Source organism: Epinephelus lanceolatus, chromosome 21 (assembly GCF_041903045.1).
Source record: "Epinephelus lanceolatus isolate andai-2023 chromosome 21, ASM4190304v1, whole genome shotgun sequence".
Lineage (NCBI taxonomy): Eukaryota > Metazoa > Chordata > Actinopteri > Perciformes > Serranidae > Epinephelus > Epinephelus lanceolatus.
Window position 1 is genome coordinate 16,130,950 of NC_135754.1, and position 21,302 is coordinate 16,152,251.

Below are 21,302 nucleotides of genomic sequence, written 5' to 3' on the forward strand. Positions count from 1 at the left end.
ATAAAGGACGAGGAATCTGATGGGAATAAATTCACTCATCTAATTTGCATATCGTGACATCACTTATCCATACCTACAGCTACAGAAAGCATTCAAACATCAAAACGTTCAGCTCTGTAAGGATTTTCTGATGTTTGTGGCAACATGTTTGATATTTCTAAATAATTCACAGTGACGACATAAGCTGGGGCCCGAAACGGGCGCGAGTGCGAGGTCCCGCCAAACGCTGCTTGCAGCTTTAATTATCATTATTGTTGTTGTTGTTATTATGTTTTATATTTATTGTGTTAATTAGAAAAAAGAACAAGAGCTAATGAGAACTCAACAGAAACAAACAATACCTACCAAAAAATAGACAATAAATAATAAAAGAATATGCAAATTTGTAAAATTTTGTCTGCTTCATTTTTTGGTTGGTTGGTTGGTTATTCTTGTTCTGAGCTCTGGATGACTTGCCATGGCTTGTCATTATCTTTCCCTTCTTCTGTAAATATTCAGTAAGATAAATACGTAAAAGTTGATCAGGTTAGTGCAGGGCTACCCAGAGTTTTACATCCGTCACACAGATGATAGGCCAACACACTTATAAACACAGCCTGGAAGAAGATCAGCTCTGCACTCAGGATTTCAGGTAAATGGGCTATGATACGGTGCTTGTTACGTTGCTCAGCAAGCTCAGACACAGCCTGCTGCCGCGCTCTTGAAAGCTGGCACAGAAAAGACACAAGAGTAGCACCCAGTGCACCACCTCGTGTTTTCTAGGCGGTTTAAGAGGCGCCATGTGCACTACCCCTAATTTACAGGGCTGGTACCTGCAAAGGTGAAGGATGAACCCAAGGTGATATGTAAACTCTGCAAACATTTGCCGATCATTCGTCAACTACAAACATGACATATCATCTGAAACATGTAAGAAGCTACATGCCCATTAGCCACTTAGCACAATCATTACTGCTTTGCCGCCGCTGGCTCGCTCAGTGTGTGACGTGCACTTGTAGGTAAAATATAGGCCTATATTAATGAAGGTTCATTAGTACAGTTTTGTATTTCTCTGTAATGATGATCACACACTGATTAACACATGAAGGTGGAATGCTGGTACCCCCCAACCGTTAGCATTTGATCTTTGGATCATTTTTGCCTTATGTTCTAGGAGGGCTGCCTCTTGCCGAGATACAATGCATAAAGGAGATATTGCTACTGGAAACTGAAAATAACATTTAGCAAAACTCACTGTAAAGATGTAGTTTCTTCAGAAAAACAATCCTGTCAGAGTTTATACTGCTCTTACAAAAATATTGGGGAATGATACTTGAAAGGTTTCATGAAAATTACCACAGGAGCTTCTTCTGAGTATATGCCCTCAAGTATCTTGAAGGAAGCACCACTGTGTTTTTGCTTCTCTGTTGTCAAACTAAATTCTAGACTAAACTCTTTCCCCAAAGATAACATTAAAGCAATTCGTTCAGTCTTGCCTTCTGGGGCTCGTATCAACACCCAAGTTACTATAAATGCCTGTACAAATCAAAACAAAATGCGGAGGTCTTTTGAAGGAGAGCATACATTCAAGTGCAGTTTAAAGCAATGCGCTGCACGCTTGGATGATTTCAAAAATAAAAAAGGTGTTTCATACTCCCCACATGCATATTAATACACACAATGTGCTGTTTCTTGGCAGCAGGAAAACAGCATGGAAGAGAACGCTTCATGTATTCGAGCTTACAGTTACAATAAAACTTTATCATGCATTTAAAAAATCTGCTTGCAAATGACTAACCATCAGCTAACAGATTTGGGACTCACTGGCCACCACAGCCACATGAGCTTCTCAGAGATTCTCAAATCAAGCTTAACACCTTTTGTGTTCTGTGTGCTGCGTCACAGCCGATTCCCTTTTTTTTAAACAGCATGATGACAAAAGAGTTCCCAACGTCAAAAGACATCACTCGATGCCAGAAATCTCATAAAATCTGATCAACTTAGAGCTGTGAGGCTTCCTTTTCCCTCAGCTGATACAGATTGTAATTAGTGTAATTAGAATCAAATGTCATGTACACACCACTGAGAGGCGAAAGGATTCAGGCAAAGTGCTGAGAGCCACCCAGGGGGAGCATTCACCATCACCACCCTGCCTGCCTGCCTGGATTTCATTAAAAGGTCCCCACTTTCTTTTGTCTTTTTCTTTCTGAAGAAGCGGCCATGATGAAATAAGCAAAATGAATGTCACTGTTTCAATGTCACTCAAGTCTCTCGGGAGAAACTCTGGTTAAGGGCTGAACATTACAGAGTGAATCCCCGCTTTCAGGGCCAACACTGACACATTGGTTTGCCCATGTATTTGCCTGACATTGGCATTTATTAAGGGAGAGTCCAGAAATGAGTGGGGAGAGTGGCTGAATTTTATATTTTAATTTAGAAACAAGCAGAAACCTCCCCTCATGTTCTCAGAGCCAAAATCTATTGCAAACATAAAAGAGATTTTAAACCAAGAGCTGTTAAATAAACAGTTTTACAGCCACAAAATTTGTGAGCCATGAACAGGCTCCAGCTCTGTGCTGCTGATGGGCTTGAGTACTGCTATATTTTTACCCCACCCTGATTTACAACAAAGAGCCTAAAAATAAATATGAATTAGATCAGATGATTTTATAGCCTGATACGTATGAGATCAGATGTCTGACTGTCTGTCATCATAAAAGTAATAACATTATGCCAAGTCATGCAACCAGGCGTGCTCAAGACATTCATGAAGACCACTCTTCTTAAGAGCACACTGTTGTCATCAAAACACCATCTGTAAATTAATGGGACAGTTCACCCCAAATCAAAAATATAAATTTTTCTCTTACCTGCAGGGCTGTTTATCAATAGAAACGTCTACCTGCTCTTGAATAGAATGGATTGTGGTGGCTTATGGTGCTCAAAGCAAAATCGTAATGTCATAAACCCATTACGTGATGCCTGACTATGCATAATCAGGTGTGTTGGAGACAATTAAATGGGGTGCATTTATCTTAGGAGGTAATAGCACTGAAATGTTGTGCTAATCTATCAAGTAGGAATTAAGATATTTAACTAACTGAGTGAAACATCTGACCTGCTGCTCGCACAGACCTTTTCCGTGGCATCTCTGTCAGCTCCACTAAATTTGGGCTCTTAAGTCTATTTTGAAAGTCTTGGTGGTTCTTTTTGTGGTTGGCATTGGACGATGGTGGCATGAGGCTGCGAGTCAACTCAACTCACCAGTCTCTATACTCTACACCTGCCGACTTCGGCTGGCTAGCCAGGTTGTGCTTTTTCAATGCAAACATCAGCACACATCAAGGCAAAGATGGAGAAGATGGGCACCAGTCAGACTTGCAGCCTGCCACTTATTTTGCAGGCGTTAGATAATAAACTGGATTACCTCTGTGCTGCATCAGTTTCGAAAGGGATATCAGGAACCGTAATATTTTGTTCTCCACAACTTGGCTTAATCCTGGAGAGCACTAATTAACAAGGTGACTTTCTTTCTATATGCTGATCTAACACACCAGATGACTGGTGAGAGAAGGAGAGGCGGCGAGTCAATCAGAGTGTGGAGCATGCTCCAAGACACCAATGTCGATGTCAGCGATGACATCAATGAATTCACTGAGTCCAGCTCAGACTGGCCATTGGGCAATTCTGGCAAATGCCAGGTCTTGGTCCATCATGTAATGTCAGAGGTTAAGCAGGAAAGGTCAAGTGGGAAATTATAGGCATGTGCTTTATGGTGAATAAGGACTGGTGTGACGGTGAGAATGTGAGTTGCGGTCCTGTTCCTGTTCACCCTGCGCCACAAGGGGAATATAACCTCTGAATCACTGCTATGGGCCATTCAGAGGTGGCTGCAGAGTGGTGCTGCCCATATTCAAAAGGAGCAACCATGACACCATCTTGTTAGCCACAAGATATGTAAGCAAACTATGATGCATCCCCCATGGGGAGAAAGATGGAGTCGATCCGAGTCTGGAGCATGCTCCAGGACACCGATGAAGAGTCCAGCTCAGACTGGTTATCTGGAAATTCTGAAAAAAGCCAGTACTGCCAGTGCCAATCCTGTACCTCTCAAGTGGCTAAAGCTTATCTCTTATTTGGTTTTATTTAGTGTATCTGCGCTGTGAATCCAGGGGGGCTAGCAGGTAGCAATTGGGCCAGTCTAGAGGAAAATCGCCAGGGCCAAACTTTGTTCCTAGTCCTACCTTGACTGAGTTTATGGTCAATTTAATTTGTAAAACAACAGAGGCAACCATACCCAAAACCACAGTTAAATCATTCCACAACCAGAAACCGTGGATTACCAGAACCATCAGGGATGCCACTAACACACGCACTGATAATTACAATGCATTTCACTGGAGCTGAACCTTGAAAATAAATGATTGAATGATTAATTGAATTAACAGAACAATTACTGTGTCGTGATATTTACCGTTATCGTGATTTTGGCCGTATCACCCACCCCTACAATGAGTCAGCTGTCACTTTAATGCCACAGCCTCTATATATAGAGATACATGCCAGAGGGTAAGAGGTGGCAGGTGTGAGAGTAAATGAGCAGATCATTTTTATGAATGACACCATAGAGGCTGGGAAAAGATGCTGAGGCTATGTGAGATGCTGCAGATTAATCTCCCAGTGGACCCGAGTATAGACGAGTCCTATTTCTAAAGTCTTTCTCTCTGCCAGCTACAGTTGATTAGAATTTCTGTTTGATGCAGTAATTAATCACTCAGTCTGCCAAAGCAGTAAAACTGCACGGTGTCAAAGAAAGGCCTCGCTGAAGGTGTTTTTAGCAAAGTATTCATGATGTGACGTCAAATAACCAGGATGCCCTCTGACTTACTCTGAAGATCTACGCAAGGATTGTACTCACAAAGGGATATTTCTCTGAATTTTTCTGAATGGGTAACCAGTTTTGAAGGATTTGTGTTAATTTAGTGTTAAATAAGCATTACTCCGACACTGAGACATGTCACGGTCACATTGTCTACATCACCATGCTGCCTTTTTTGTTCCGATTTGATCTTATTTAATGCCTTATACAAAATGTATTCAAATCTCCCAGGAAGAATTTCGAGGAAAGGACACATTTTCAAAGTTTAAAGAGTCCAACTTCAAGCTGAATTCTTAAATCGTTAAAGAAGTGCTCAGACAATGTTTCTGTTGAGGTAAAACCAGACCTGCTCATCGTGTAGCCAATCCCCCCCAAAGCTGTCAAAAGCAGGAAAATTTATGGTAAACCTCCTACTTCCAAAACGGAAACTGATAAGAAGGCTGAAGTTTCTTTAATCCCAGTCAAAAGCTCTTTGAAATGAGACCTATCTGACTGCAGTTTGATATGAAAATCCAGCAGTGGGATTTTCATTTTGTCATAAGTGACTATAAATGATGGAGGTTTTCGGAAACTGTACTAAATGCTTACCGTGATGAGAGCTTTGAATTCAAAACAACATTATCGCTACCTGGACTATGTGAGTACTTTGGTGTAAAAGAGTTGCCACTGATACATTTTTGCCTGAAATATACAACAAGTTCAAAAACTATTCATTTAGATTGCAATCTTTGAAAATTAAACATTTTAATGTCTGTTTCTCACAAACAATTCTATAAAAGTAGTATTTTTTTTATTGAACTGACAAATAAATGTCCCCCCAACTGGCCTAAATTTTTTTGGCTTGAAGTAGCTTGTCGTTGAGGTCTGATGCTTTAAGTTATGAAATAAATTTGCATGTAAATTGAAGTCATGTTACTGTAATGGCCCTCCAATCTTCCCTTCCAGGATGCTTCTGGACAACAAAAAGCACAGCATGAACTTCACATCGTGCTGTACTTACCTGCTGCCTGAGTAAAAGAGATTTCTATTACCACTGACAATAACTTATTTCTCGCTTGCAGAGGTCATTTGAATACTTCCACTGCAGTAATGAATTGTCTTCACAGTGTGACAGTAAAGCACACGACAGAAAACACAAGACCACAGATGTTTGAACAGAGCTGATAAGCATCGGTTGAACTTACTCTTGTTGAAGTGGGAGTAACTCAAACCACATTTTTATAAAAGACAGAGTATAAAATTAGCATTTAAGTCAAACTGATGGAAATTCTGTTATACGTCACCACAAATCATAACGTGTCTGATATTTCCTTCGTTTCTGGCATAAATTGTGGGGGAGAACTAACTGATTTTAAGATCTAAAAAATCTCACTTTACGACAATTTTAGGTGACATATGAGCCTAACATTGCTGGCTGGGTAAGAAATATGGCACAATGTATGAATTACAATACTACCATGCTTTCAGAGGTAGAAATCTGGAAAACATTTAAACCATTATCCAAGATACAGTGATGTCAGGAATCTTCTGCTGAACGAAGAAGTGGGCGATGCTTTAATATAAATGTAATGTATTCCTTGCAAAGAATGAAAGGTAGATTTTTAAATTCATTCATTTATTTTTTGGTGGTATTTAATTCTCATTTTTGCCTCCATAGCTGTCAGTGTGGAACTGCTTAAATCTTTTCATTCATTTTCATTTTTCTTATCTTCTTGTTAAATTAAATGTCTATGTTGTTTATATGTAACAGGATATAAAATTAAGGAGAATGGAAAGGAAAGGGTTTCCCACATTCTGCTGCTTCTATAGTGTTCAAAAATATGTAATGGAGGATGGCCCTGTTTGTTTGTTGGAATATAAACATAAATGAAAAAGATTATTCAAAAATGGTTTTGATATAGAAAAAAACATGCAGAATGGCTGTAAGTATGAATACAATTTAATTTCTAGGGTGGTAAATAAGTTTTGCATAAATTTAAAACTAAAAAATCTAAATAGCTTAGATCTAGACTGTTTTAATTTAATAAATTAATTAATTGCAGGGACGCCCCTAAATTTTTTCACAGGGGTGGCCAGATGGATCCACTAAAAACTTGGGGTGGTACACCAAAACCAAAAGCAATAACAGAATTTCAGGAATTTCTATTATGCTGTTCAAGTAGCATAGACTACTTTAGTTTAGTTTAGTTTGAAAACTATGTCAATATGAGTTAAGGTATTGCATACTGATGTACAACCCCAATTCCAAAAACGTTCAGACACTGTGCAAAATACCCCCATTATGAATTTGATGCCTGCAACACATACCAAAAAAGTTGGGGCAGGGGCATGTTTACCACTGTGTGACATCACCTTTTCATCATCACCAGTAAGCGTCAACTGGGGACAGTGATTGCTGAGTTTTGAAAGTGAAATTATTTCCCATTCTTGCTTGATATATGACTTCAGCAGCTACACAGTTTTGGAACTGACGAATTTTGTGCCTCATAATGCGCCACACATTTTCAATGGAAGTCAGGTCTGGAGTGTAGGCTGTATTTCTGGAATAAGCAGCAACGTCCCTGAAAAAGATGTCATCTAGATGGCAGCATATGTTGCTCCAAAACCTGTATGAACCTTCATTCATGGTGCTGTCACAGATGTGCAAGTTACCCAAGATGCCACGGGCACTAATACACCGTACCATCACAGATGCTGGCTTTTGAACTTTGTGCTAGTAATAATCTGAATGGTGTTTTTCCTTTTCAGCCTGGAAGACACAACATCCATGATTTCCAAAACAATTTGAAATGTGGACTCGTCAGATCACAGCACACTTTTCCACTTTGTGTCAGTCCATCTCAGATGAGCTCAGGCTCAGAGAAGTCAGCAACATTACTGGATGTTGTTGATTAATGGGTTTTACTTTTCATGGTAGAGTCTTAACTTGCATTTGTACATGCAGTGACAAACTGTGTTTACCGACAATGGTTCAAGTGTCCCTGAGTCAATGTAGTAATATACTTTATACAATCATGTCTGTTTTAAAAGCAGCGCCATCTGAGAGCTTGAAGGTCATGGGCATTCAATATTGGTTTTCAGCCTTGCTCCTTATGTGCAGAGATTTCTCCAGATTCTCTGAATCTTTTGATGATATTATGGATTGTAGATAGCAAAATCAATTATGCATTGAGGAATGTTTTTGTCAAACTGCTGGACTATTTTTTACCGAGGGACAACCCTTTCTTGTGAACAGTTGAGCCTTTCAAGAATGCCCCTTTCATACCCAGTCTGTTACCAATTAACCTGTTTACCCGTAGAATGTTCCAAGCAGGTGTGTTGTTTAAGCATTTTCCAACTTTTCTAGCCTTTTGTTGCTCCTGTCCCAACGTTTTTGGAACATTTTCAAGGTACCAAATTCAGAATGAGTGTGTGAAAATATCTTGTCTCTGTACTACATTTGATTGAATATGGGTTGAAAACGATTCTCAAATCATTTTATTCTGTATTTATTTATGTTTTACACAGCATCCAAACTTATTTTGGAACTAGGGTTGTATTTTGATTTCTTATTCAACAATTAATGTTACTAGTCATCTGATGTGAAAAGACTAGCACCAGTACAATTAACATTTTGAGTCTGACAACAATCTTGTTTTAATGTGTTATGTGTCACACATGTTATGCAATTAATTGTTCTCAGCGAAGGCTGGTTGTTCTTTTTCTTTAAAAACACAAGTATACAGGTTTAATTTGAAGGAACCAAACATTTAGTGGGAACAAGCCTTTCCAAGAAGCCACTGATTAATTGTCAAACTGAGTCTTTCTGGACAAATTAGTTTATTTATTAGTTCATTATAACAGTCCATGATCATTCTCTTACTAACTTTTATCCTGCCTATATCAAACATCAGCACCTGCGCTTTTATTGGTCCACACGCGCTCAAACATCTGTGCGCGTCCCATGATGTGTGGGCATGCGCAGTGGCAACAAACAGGTACATACTGTCCACCAGTCGTTGTTGTCAACATTATATTTTGAAGTCATTTCCAACACTTAGCTTAGGTACACATTATTTCTGAGTGGCAGGTAATTGGTTTCACCTGTGGGCGACGTACAGGTGACGACAGACTGAGGACAATAAGCTAGCTTAATAAAAAAAATGCATGTGGCTACTGACTGATGCAAATACAACGTGCAGCCTCTCGAGCTGAATGTGCGTTTGCTCGCTGTCAGAGGAAGATAAAGCTACATGAGGTTAGACAATAGGTGGTTTCTAACGTAACGTTAACTGATAATAGTCACGAGATACAGGAGACATTACCATATATCTGACTGCGTGTCCACCTGGCGAGTGGCGACGGTGGAAATCAGCATTAGAGCTAAGCACCAACCTAAATTAACCCCCACGTTTCAGACAGCTAAAAGGCTGAGGTGCTCACCTGCCCGGTCACCTTTATCCGGATGCCTCTTCGGTCTGAGATATCTCCACCGGTCCGCTCTCGGCTGCTGAAGCACGGCAGGTCTTGTTTAATCTATGCAGTCACTTTCACAACACCGGAGCCAACGGCAGCCCACACAAACTGCTATCTTTAACAAGACCTTACCTAGAACGGCTCGCGGGCTCTTACAAATAGCTCCATTGATTAAAAGCCAATTGGCTGCTGTGTTGGCTCAGCTCCTGTCTCCCAAAGGAGGTCCGGGAAGCTTTGGTGACGACAAATGCGTTTTATGCTGTGGTACCCCGGTGTGAAGTTGAAGGCTGTCCGCTGCCGTCGATATGAACCCATAGAAGAGCAGCAATGAGATTAATTGCAAGTGCGCCTTTCCTGGTGGTGCAGTGACATCTAGTGGCTGGAAGTCTAACTACACCTGGCTTCATTTTAAAAATAAAAGACATACAAAAGCATTTGTGTCTATTTAATACTTTTATTCCATTCAATTCTTTATTGTAAAGTGATTGATTTTTGATACAAATTATTTACATTTTTTTTGGCCAAAGAACAAATAGATTTACTGAGAGAGGAAGACAAACAGAGAGAGTGAGAGAAAGAGCTTTGCATGCACATTAAATAATTAAACATGGAGAGTCACAAAGTCCAGTGCAGGTTGAGAAATGAGTGGTTTTTGATTGTTGGTAAATCGAAGGATCGGGGGGATGTGGGTAGGGGTCAACATGGGGCTGATTTACCACTGATCGCTGTAGTCCGAGCTGTAAGAGACGAGAAAAAGCAGGTTAATTAATTGAAATGTACACTTTCTGCATCCTAATATGCAGAGGCGTGGATTTCGAGGGGATGCAGGGGGCGCAACGCCCTCAATAAAAACATGACAATTAAGCAAATGACTTTTATTTTGACAAAATTAGACATTTAGACCATTAACTGATGCAGAAAAGGCACAAATTTGTGTTGAAATTTTCACCAGAAGACAGAAGGGACCCCCCATTATTGGAATAAGACCTATGCCCTTGCTAATATGCATATACGTAGATTTCAGGGGGGATGCCAAGGACACAGCCTCCTCAAAATTTAGAACATGTGCATATGCCCCCCTCCATCCGCCCACAAACAACATGAAAGGCAGCTTTTATTTTCAAGGAATCAAAGACATTTACACCATAAATTGATGCAGGTAAGGCAGAAATTGCTGCAGAACAATTGACCAGAGGGCAGAAAATACCCTTGCTAAAAATTTGTGGATACCATCTCAAGTGTTGGGACATACAGCTGTGACATTATGACCAGTAAGCTGAGTAAATCAACAGTGAAATAAAATGTTAATCAATAAGCCCAAGAACAGGAACATAAACATCAATATAATCCATCTGTAGTGAGGCTGACTGCAACAAAACAATGTAAAAAAAAATGGTTTGGAGACTCCAAAGTATGAGCATGGACAGCAGGCATCACAATAGCCCAGTATGATTGTGTACTCCTCATGTTTCTCTCACCGTGGTTCAGTGTCTTGGCTCGAATCAGCCCCAAACAGCAGCCACGCCACTGCCTGCTCGGGGGTCGACCTCTTGCCATACCTGGAAACGAATCAAACACCAGCATGTAATGACTGCAACTAAACATGAATTGGAGATTGTCATTCATGTGAGACCCTTCTCTGCTTTCCATCAGTCAGTGAGAATTTCACTGGGTGCTCCGGTGGTGTGACCCCATCAGCCTCGCTGTGAATTTAAACTACGGGACCACTCTGTTTTTTTTGGAGAACCACCCAGCTGTGAACAAGTTAGCTGCACACACCCTGTTGAGTTTTTATCAGCTCTGGTGCTCTGCTCGGCCTCTACGGCCCAATCACAAATCAGCCAAGCAAATTATCTGAGACAAAAGGAGAATTTTCGAGTCTACAGCCCTGCGTCCAGCGAGGCAAACACAACAAGCGCTTTCGACTTTTGACGTCTATTTACTAGAATCGATGCCTAGCCACTGAAGACTTAACCTGCCTTTGTCTGAGGCATGAGAGGCTACATTGTGAGTGCAACGACACATCCAGCCTCTTTAGTTTCACAGACTGTACTCAGCTTCCATCACAGGGAAACTGTACACCCACTATTTTCACACTGGAACAACAGAATTCATTTCTTGTTATTTATATATGCTTTTATCAAGACATGTGCCACACAGCAGGCTAACAGTCACTTGTTATCTAATCCAAACTGTGATCAGTAATATAAAAAAATAAGGAGGTTGTCTTATGTTCCAGCATATCTATTACAAGAGTTGGGTTCACAGCGGAGCAATTACAGGCTTCTCTCTGGTCTGAACTTTATTCACTCGTCTGAGGAGAACCAGCCTCCTGTCCTCGGCTTCATTATGTCTCATAACAAGCACAGCAACGCATTGTGACATACATATAATGACCAAGAGTTCTCCTCTGCTTGCCAAATTAGGGTTGCTGCTGGTGACTGAAACAGCATCTGAAAAGTCTTGATTTAGGGTGAAAATAAGGTCTCAGGAGAGTGAAGTTATGCCACAGCACGATAGCTCAACCCCTCCATGTGGTTACCCTTTCAAGTCTGTCCTTGAGTTTAAGACTTAATCCCTCACATCAGGGAGGTGGACTACCTGTCTGACCCCACCAGAGGATGAAAAGTTACCAAAAAGTTGCCAGTTTTTCAAGTCTCCAGGTGTGCTGATTGAAGAGTTACATATTCTCACAAATCTGATGTGCTAAACTGTACCAACAGTGTAAAATATACTCTGATGCATAAGCGTAGGTTTCAGTGGGGTTGCAGGGGGCACGTCCCTCTTAATATTTAGAGCATCTGCATTAAGTTTTCCACCACCGATGAAGAGCAACATGATACTCAGCAGACTATAGAGAGGGTAGATTTTGCTTTTGTAAAATATTACAACTTTATTCTCATTAAATTACAACTTTATTCTTGTAATATTCAACTTTTTTCCTAAAATATTACAACTTTATTCTCAAAATCTCAGAGCACAGATATGTGGGATATATATTTTGAATGTGCAGAAAGTTTTGAACATCTTGCTGAAAGACATATGGCCTATGAAAGTCCAAAGTTCATGAATTAAAATGAATTCATGTATCATTGATATGAATCAGTACCACATGAACATATAAAGAAGCTTACTCTCCGAAAGAAATACACACAGGAGGACGGGAAAGTAAACTATGCCTATGTGTGTGGACTCGGTAGAGGTAACATTAAATGAGAAAAATTCATCTACGGAAGAATAAATGTTTGAAAGCAACATAAAATGCCTGTATTGTGCTTCTTTATGTTTTTATATTTTTAATAAGGGCTGGAAATCCCAAGAAAATCAGATATCATGATATGTCTAGCCAAATACCTCGATATCGATACTGCAACAATATTTTAGAGTTAACTGTTTCTGCGTTCACAAAATATTTACACAATGAGATCTTTGATAAATCATCATTAATGTTGATATAATGACTAACTGTGAAAGACAAATAATAGAACAATCTGGTAAGTTTGGAGGATTAGATCACTTTACTGCAGCTGTTACCAGGAAAATACGACACCTCAGTATAACGATATAAAAAAATCTGAGATGATATCTATTCTCCTATTGCGATATCGATATAATATCCATATATTGCCCAGCCTCATTATGATTCATCACCTGGCACCGGAATTTTGTGTTTACAATAGACATTTCCATCATAAATTGATGCGGAAAAGACAAAATTTGGTGCATAAAAAATCACCAGAATGCAGGAAATTGGGCGTTTGACGCTTAAATTTTCATGGAGTAGGACCCCCAGAAGCCCCCCGCCCCAAATGTTGCAACAAAACCTACACCCCTGCTCTGATGCTGATGATGACAGACATGCATCCTAGAGTATAATAGAAAGCCCTGCATTATCTAGTTGAAAAACAAACAAACACAAACAAACATGCAAATAAATAAATGCAAACAAATCTAGAGTGGTAAACCTGACTCACCTCTGCCTGGTGATGAGGTTGACATAATGCCTGACAGCTGCGTGGTATTTGGCCCAGTCCTCCGGTGAGGCGTTGCTCCCCGGGCTCTCCGGCTTGGGAGGGTAGGCGTCTGCAAAGCTGCTCAAACACACCAGCAGGCAGACGACGAGCGCTGCGAGCATCATCCACGATCTCAGCATGCTGGCCATCTGAGGAGAGGGACAAACACAATGGTGTGATTTCCACTGAAAAAACTTCAATTTGAACTTTTATTGGAGCCAAAATATCACTTTTGTGATGCTTTAAGTTTTAATCCACTTCAAATAAAACGCACAAAATGCTTCTAAAGTATTCCCAATATTATATTCACATGGATTTTGGCACAAAGTACAAAGTGTTTTTAGGGTGCGGTTAAAAGTTGAAGATGCATCAATGGAGCATAAAAGTAACTTACTTTCTGACAGTTGTCTCCTGATGTAGTCTCGTGCCCCTGTGTTGCTGCTCTGCTCCCAGATCACAGGGTTATATAGCGCGGGATAGATACCTGACGCGCGCTGACTAACACTTAACCACACCCCTCCCTTTGACAGCAGCGCGCAAATTACGCACTCTGGTTTGGGTTGGTTTCAGATTTGGTTTGAATGTGTCACTTGTAGCTGAAATATGAAAATTATTTTAATGCAAGTACACATGGAATGTCTAAGTTCTTAAATGTTATTTTGGACATATATAATTCATGTTTCTGATTATAAAATAAGCAGATTCTGCTGGATTCACTCATTCATTCACTCATTCACTGCCTGGTCCTTGTCTATAGTTTTCTACCAATATGTGATGTAACAATCCTGGAGGTGAAGAGCAACAGCGGAAACTTTATTGGATGCTGACAGGAGCTAGTGGGTGAAAGTGATGTGCAGCTAGAAAGCATTGTGGAAAGCACACAGTATGTCCAAAAGAATAGCCTCAAAGCTGTGCTCATATAGACCAAAGTCCTGTCTGTCAGCAGGCACGTTCAGAAACCACAAAATACCAACAATGAGAAAAATAATACAACCGGCCCTTCACATGTGAAATAATGGCCTGCACAGCACTTCAGGAGCCGCGGTATATCAAGAGTGGGAGAGAGGTGAGATGACTGACGCACTCAACCTACAATATAATGCTCAACAAGAGAGAACACATTCTTCCATCTGTCACAGTCAAAAGATGTAATCTCTATCCATCCATCACTTGTTCTGTCGCCAGATATTTTCTCAGGATGTCTGCAATTTGTCAAGACTATCAAATGTGTCTTGAAAACGTCCAACTTTCAACAACATTTACGAAGTAAAATATCAACAAGTTTAAATGTATGTACAGTGGCGGTCTCAAGAAGGGGGTGGGGGTGGAAACAAATTGGGCTTAGTGCAATGAATACGTCACCATGTTTTTTGCTCTGATTGGCCATCGTGCTATCCAATTGCATGTGGCAGCATTTGAGATGCCTCAGTTAGTGCCACCCCTTGGGTAGGAAGGGTGTATCGGTGAGAGCCAGACTCAAAATCTTTCTAGATTTGAGTCTGGATTTCCAGGCTATGGCGGTATAGCTTAACGCTCCAAAGCTAGGCTAACACCTGCTCTGTTTGGTTCGGTTCAGTTCAACTCAATGGAACTCAAGTTTGTTTTCCCCAAAGTGTAGTTCGTTTGGGCAGGTGTGAACATAGCAATTGCACTCAGGTGCACACCAAAACAACCGGACTGAGACCTTCTTAAAGAGGTGGTCTCAGTTCAGTTACAAACGAACACTGGTGCGGTTCGTTTGTGGTGAGAACGTGTTCCGACCTCGATCTGAACCAACTGCAGTCGCATTACACATTGTTTGGGTTAAACATGAGCATGTTAGCATGAACATTGTTTTCCAGTTGGAGCCGCGCCTCGTTTTCAAACTGTATGATTGGCTAAAATGAACAATGACAGCAATATAGTACACGATGGCCAGCGGTAAAATCAACCCGCGTAGTTGTCCCTCCATCGTGACATTAGAAAGTGTCGCATTTATTTTGCAAGTATACTCTTCCGTAACGTTTGTTAACTTCCTGGATTCTTCCCGCATGGAAATTCTGACCAGTCAAGAGCAGCTTTCTCGCACAAGGCATTTGATCTGGTCCGCTAGTAAATGCTGCCATTAGAACATGAACCAACTCTATGTAACAATAGTAGTCCCTGATTCATACCAAAGCAAGACAACTCTAGGTCTGAAAGCACCCTAAATTTTAGTGAGGGAACAGCTGGCATGGCCATTTTCAAAGGGGTCCCTTTAACTCTCACCTCAATGAAAATGGGTTCTATGGGTACCCCTGAGTTTCCCCTAAAGTTGGGAAGGCTTGTTCCCAGAAAATGCTTTGTTCCTTGACATCAATGTACTCCTTCAAATTAAAGCCGTATATTTGTCTCTTTAAGGAAAAGGAAAACCAACCCATTTGAAGAACATTGAATCATCCAACATGTTTATACAGAGACATAACGCATTAAAACAGGATTGTTGTTGAACTTAAAATGTTAACTGTACTGGTATTAATCTATGCACATCAGATTCTTGGTTTGGTTTTGGTGTACCTCCCCAAGATTATTGGTGGGCCCATGTGACCAAATTTTCAAGGGGCACCACTAGCAGTTAGTGAGCTTCCTTCTTCAATTCCACAGAAATGTAAAATGTGAAGTGCTATATTTACTACAATGAATTTCTTGCAGTGTACAGTGCCTGTTGTAATCAGAACCATCCAATTGTTTTATCGACTCCAATCTATCCTGTGCATGGGTAGCTAAGAAACAAACACATCCATCTTCTGGTAGATACAGAGGAATATGAGATGGAAACTGCCGGTTTGTTCCAAAATATAGACATGGGTTCATTCACAGCTTTTAGTAATCGTCAATTCATTAGTGTTAATTCATTCATATGAAATATATCTTATCTAGGAATTATGTAGCCTAACTTGTCTGATCATTAGAGCCCTCACCTTTGGCCCTGTACGTACTCATCACTGCTGCATGCATTATTCACATGGTGATAAGAGTCATTATTTTGATCTGGAGGTAGAGGTCATAGACTACAGCATCCACAGATCAATAATGCTATTGTGTTGCACATACTCGTAAAGCATCAGCATGCTTCAGGGAAAGTCATTTTCACTGCAGTGCTTCTATTATGACTGGATTAAATGATTCATCGAGGTGTTGCTGGATCAAATATCACTTTTATTAAGCCTTACATGATGTCTTTTTTAAAATATATCACCGCAGAGACTTCCAGGGTGGGTGTGGAACGATGACACTCACACACACTCGCACAAAGATGGTTTGTACATAAATACCTTTCAGGGCTCAAGTGCTGGGACTGAGTCTAATGTAATCGGTCACATTTATGAGCGTTGCAGCGGCTCCTGTTTATCTTGGATCTTTCACGGTCTGCTGTTCAGTTCATGACGCCTGAAGTCGTCCGTTATCCAGCAGTTCAGGTGCAGCGATGTCTTTTTTAGTGTGCACATGTTGAGGGGTTCCTGCCCCTGTCCTTTATGTTAGGATCAAGATATGCAGCTGATTATAGATATGTACAGATGTATTTACAACCCTGCGGTATGAGATTAGTATCAGCCATGTATTAGATCATGGATGAATTAAAGAAACTATCATAAAGCCATATATATAACACAGCAGCACACTACAGGTTGTGCCCCTTGGTTCCCTGGAGAAGTCCCTCTCATGTGTTGTTTATAGTGTTGTAAAAAACAATGGGTTTTCCTTTGTCTGTCCCTAAACCCTTGTCAAAAACACAACTTGATTTGGGCATAAATTTCCGCTGACAGCCTCCAGAGAGCTGCTGCTCCTGTTGACAATAAACAAGCAGTTAAAGTGTATATGACCACGCCATAAAAAGGCTGTAAGTGGATTGTGGTATTACACATTGATTGCGCAGACCGTTCCAAGCAATTATTGTACCGTAATTCAAAGTGATATTAAGGGACAATTAGTGTGCTGCAGATTTTTACACATCCAAATTGATCTAAAATAGCCTCCAAATTGGAAAATCGTGGTTTTTAATAATGATGAGTTGGGGAAAAATGACGGAATAGCTAAAAGGAATTATACAATGAATGAATCATCTCCCATTCAAGGGAACTGATATGTGTCCTCTTCGTCGTAATCGCCCATCTTGCCACAGCTAACGGTGGCCATCCTGAACATTTAGTTAATTCTACTCCAGTAATCAAGCTGTCTGCGTTCACTCTACGGGCCGTAAAAGTCAATGACAAGAAACAACAACATGCACAAGACAAACTCATTAGCTCGCTCCAGTGTTTGGAGGTAAACACTGAGAAAGTAACAGTCCCCAGATAAGGGAAAAGGGCAGACAGTTAAAGTTTTCACAGTCCAATAAGCCCCAGCTAATGCACTCCTGAAGAGCAGTTTGGGCCCCTACAGAGGGGGGAAGTGTTTGAGTTGCCATCAAGGCCGAGATAATAGGACCAGTAGGAGGCCACTGATTTTCAAAAGTTTTTATCTCATCTTGTTCACTTTGACCAACTTTTCCTCCTGATGCAGGTGCTAATGATGTCTGCGGCTTTGTTAGGTTGAGACACAGCCGATAACTCGGACAAATCATCATGTTGGAAATCTACTTACTGTAGGAATCTACCTGTCCTCCTCAAATGGAGCTCTAAAAGCTTTTCCCCTGAACCTGTCGTCACTATTTCCATTTGCATGACACATGCTGCCTAGTCCAAATACAAAAGGAAGATTAAACACGCGCTCACAAAAGTCCATTCTGGTGTAAGAGCAATCTCCCAGGAGAATGTCTGACTCCTTCCTGCCATCACAGGCAGAAAGGGGGAAATGATTATGCGTTTTTATTTAGCCTTATCTCCAGAGTGGGGGCGCCACTAATATGAACAGAGTGCTTTCCACGCAGGCGGGTCTGTTTGCACAGCTCAGGAGACAAAATGAGGGGTTGATGGCTGCCCACTACCACGGTGCGATAATTCACGACCATATAAATGGCTCTGAAAGGGGCCACCAAGTGCCAGTCAGCCAACAATAACGTCTTTCTCCTTAACTTTCATGTTACGGACTTTTGGCTGCCTTTGTTGTGGGGCATAAACACACAAAGGTTTCTTGTAGCAGCGTATTCAGTCCTAAACAATGTCAGGGTTTCTCATGTGGTTTCCAAAACAGCGATGCCTCATGTGATTCTCTTTGGCCCCCAGAGGGCCGAAGCAGCTCTGCCAACATCAGCTTTTTTTTTCTGGAAAACAGAGCCGACCAATTACAGCAATATTCCTCTGACTGATGTGTTTATGAGCAAGCTGGCCGATGACAGCTTCAGGTAATTCTGATGGATGGCCAGACAGGTGTCAGAGGGCTCGGAAAAAGGTCGATGATTTGATTCAGAGCATGCTCTCAAAGCCGCTCTAAAATAAGGGAAGCCGATGAGCTATTTCTGTATCAAAATGATACCCCTTAAAATCTGCAAAGGCAAGATGAAGTCAGTGTGTTACTCACTCGCTCCTCAGATCACGCAGAGGGATTGATGACCAGATGTGCCGTAAACTTAAAGCATCATACTACAAAGCACAATGACGTCACAAGTTGTGACTATATTCATGCGTCAGAACCGAGCAGAGGCTGTAAACAGCTGATATTGCACACGTGCTGTGGAGATTTCAGGTCCCAGTGGGGGCTGACTCAGGAGCTCTTCCCAGTGGACAGCAATTACACAAAACATTAAATTGGCTTTTTTCTCTTTCTCATTCCTGAGGAACTCTAAATGAAGAATAGGCTCCATGCTCCGACAGATGCAGCACACATACAAATGCCTACCAGAATCAATGCTTATAGTAATTACAGCAAATGAGCTACATGTAACCGAACTGGTTGGTCATCAATACCCAGTGAAACCATTTCTTCAGGACATAACGTGTTGCTGTCCATCTTTACAATAGATTGTTTTTCCTGATGAAGGCAAATTTGAGGAAAACAGCTTGTATGTGTGAACTACTGACAGGTTTGCTCTCTTCTTTTCGCCCAACAGCGAACACCTCCCCAGTTTTGTATCAATCACTTTGATTGTCTGGCTTAGAGGTGTGTGTGTGTGAGAGGCCATATATCAGGAGTATCTTTGAAAAACAAGGGATGGTGATAGTGGAGTAGCCTGGAGTGTCGATGAAATGAAATGGCTGATGTTCAAGAGATATGCCATCACAACGTCAGAAAAAGAAATACTCAAAAGAGAACGTGACAGTGTTTCAGCCAAGAATAAAACAATGCATCCAGTAGTTGATGAGGTATTTCACTCAAAAACATAAATGTAAAGCTCGTGGTGGTGCTACAGGAAAAGTCAAAGGATCACCAGTCTTTAGGATTCATCCTCTGGAAACCATGACCAATATATGATTTGGTGCTAAACCATCTACTAGAGGTTTAGATATTTCATATGGTAAGTGAGAACTTTGACATGCTGGTGGCGCTAAAGGCAAAGTCCAGGAGTCACAAAAGTCCTTAGGATTCACATTTTTGCTACATAATAACGTACAGTTGCTACATATCCATGGTTTGCATAAACCTACAATGCTAGCATTTATTCTGGTGATTGGTGCATGCTTATACAGAATTTAATGACAATCTATTGAACAGTTGTTGAGATATTTCAGTCTGAACCATGGACTGTATCAATAATGGGCACAGTTGTTGTGACGTCACCCATTGGTTTGTGGGCTGTTGTTTTGAAGCCTTGAGTTCAACACATTCTCACTCTGACATCGTCACATTTCGACGTTTGTTCATGGTCCACATACGACGTGAAAGACACCCTGGTTGCATTGGTTGTTGACATTCTGGGACGCCATGTCTGTTACATGTATTGTCTTCTTTCAAAATACACTACACAAGTTTTCACAGGAAATTTACTATACAGTCTCTTCAAAATAAACGTCAGTACAACAACACGAATTGACATTTTTTTCCTTCAACGACTAACGCATGTGGTTGGGTTTAGGAAAAAAGAACAGGGTTTGGCTTTACAGTGTTACAGGACGCAAGCACCGCTCTCCTGGGTGAAGGCTGGTGTTTGTTGGACTCGTCCACCACCTGTTCCGCCAAACCTACTTGGACCTTCGCCGCCATATCTTTCATTCTTTTCCCGCCACGTTTCCCCCTGGTGCCATCGACCGCCGCTAAACTATGACAGCGACCAGCTGCGTATCATGCTGATGTTAAAGGATGGCTTTTTGCTTCAATGTCTGATGCTGCAAGTCACTGCCTAAGCGTTGGATTTTGATGACTTCGGAGTGAGACCAGGCTCTTGAACTTGGCATTTTGGCAATTGCCATCATGTTTTTCAGAGCCATTTTTATATAATACCAAGCTACCAAGTGACCATCTTTGGAGGAGAGGCTGAAACTGTGAAGAAGCAATGGGTGGGTCTGACTCACAGACTGCAGTGATTGGTAGCAACGCTTCCCAGACAGCCTGTTAATCAAGCAGACCCGCCCTACAATATGCCTAATTTGGGCTTTAATAAAATGTGAAGGAGTTCTTAAAAAATTCATCCCCTGTACAGTTGTCTTCAGTCGTTGAATTAGCTATAGAGACCAAACTATTTTTGTACCAGGCTGTAAACATGTTTATTTATGCTGTAAAGTTGTGCATTTAAACATTGGGATCTATGGGGATTGTTTTGGAGCCAGCCCCAAGTGGCCATTCAATGAACTGCAGTTTTTGGCACTTCCATGTTCACTTTATTTCTCAGCCTTGAGGGCTGCGGTCTCGTCTGAACCAAAGACCAGACCAGCATTGCCAACCCCAGGGCTATGCTGTTAGCACCGCTAATAATCTATATTCTGATAATAATCAGGGGAAGTCATCATGCAATATTTTTACAGAGACCCTAAATTCCCGAGAGGTTACGTTTTTTTTTTTAATCGTGTGCACAAGATAACTAGTGTCTGGCTTTGTTTGTCACAAGCCAAGTGGCATCTAGTTCCAGTATATTGGAGAGAAGG

General features: G+C 41.0%; 2 protein-coding genes across 2 annotated transcripts in view; both read right to left on the reverse strand.

Annotated features, from left to right (window-relative positions):
* The window catches only part of mpp2b (MAGUK p55 scaffold protein 2b), a 67,283-nt gene extending 57,643 nt beyond the window's left edge, over positions 1-9,640 (reverse strand). Inside the window, exon 1 of the mRNA XM_033611986.2 lies at positions 9,281-9,640. The gene's annotated coding sequence lies outside the window, so the exon portion shown is untranslated. The remainder of the gene's footprint in view (positions 1-9,280) is intronic.
* Positions 9,641-9,747: 107 nt separating this feature from the next.
* On the reverse strand, positions 9,748-13,818 carry pyyb (peptide YYb). The gene is made up of 4 exons (XM_033611948.2): positions 13,721-13,818; positions 13,288-13,475; positions 10,792-10,872; positions 9,748-10,050 (listed from the first exon to the last, which is right to left on the reverse strand). Exons 2-4 carry the CDS (start codon positions 13,473-13,475, stop codon positions 10,026-10,028), a joined length of 294 nt encoding a protein of 97 aa, XP_033467839.1. The 5' UTR covers positions 13,721-13,818; the 3' UTR covers positions 9,748-10,025.
* Positions 13,819-21,302: the final 7,484 nt, after the last annotated feature.

Coding starts and splice junctions, on each gene's coding strand:
- pyyb (XM_033611948.2), bottom strand. CDS start 13,475: ATGGCCAGCATGCTGAGATCGTGGATGATGCTCGCAGCGCTCGTCGTC. Junction 10,873..13,287: donor AACCTCATCACCAGGCAGAG/GTGAGTCAGGTT, acceptor ATTCGTTTCCAG/GTATGGCAAGAGGTCGACCC. Junction 10,051..10,791: donor AGCCAAGACACTGAACCACG/GTGAGAGAAACA, acceptor CGTCTCTTACAG/CTCGGACTACAGCGATCAGT.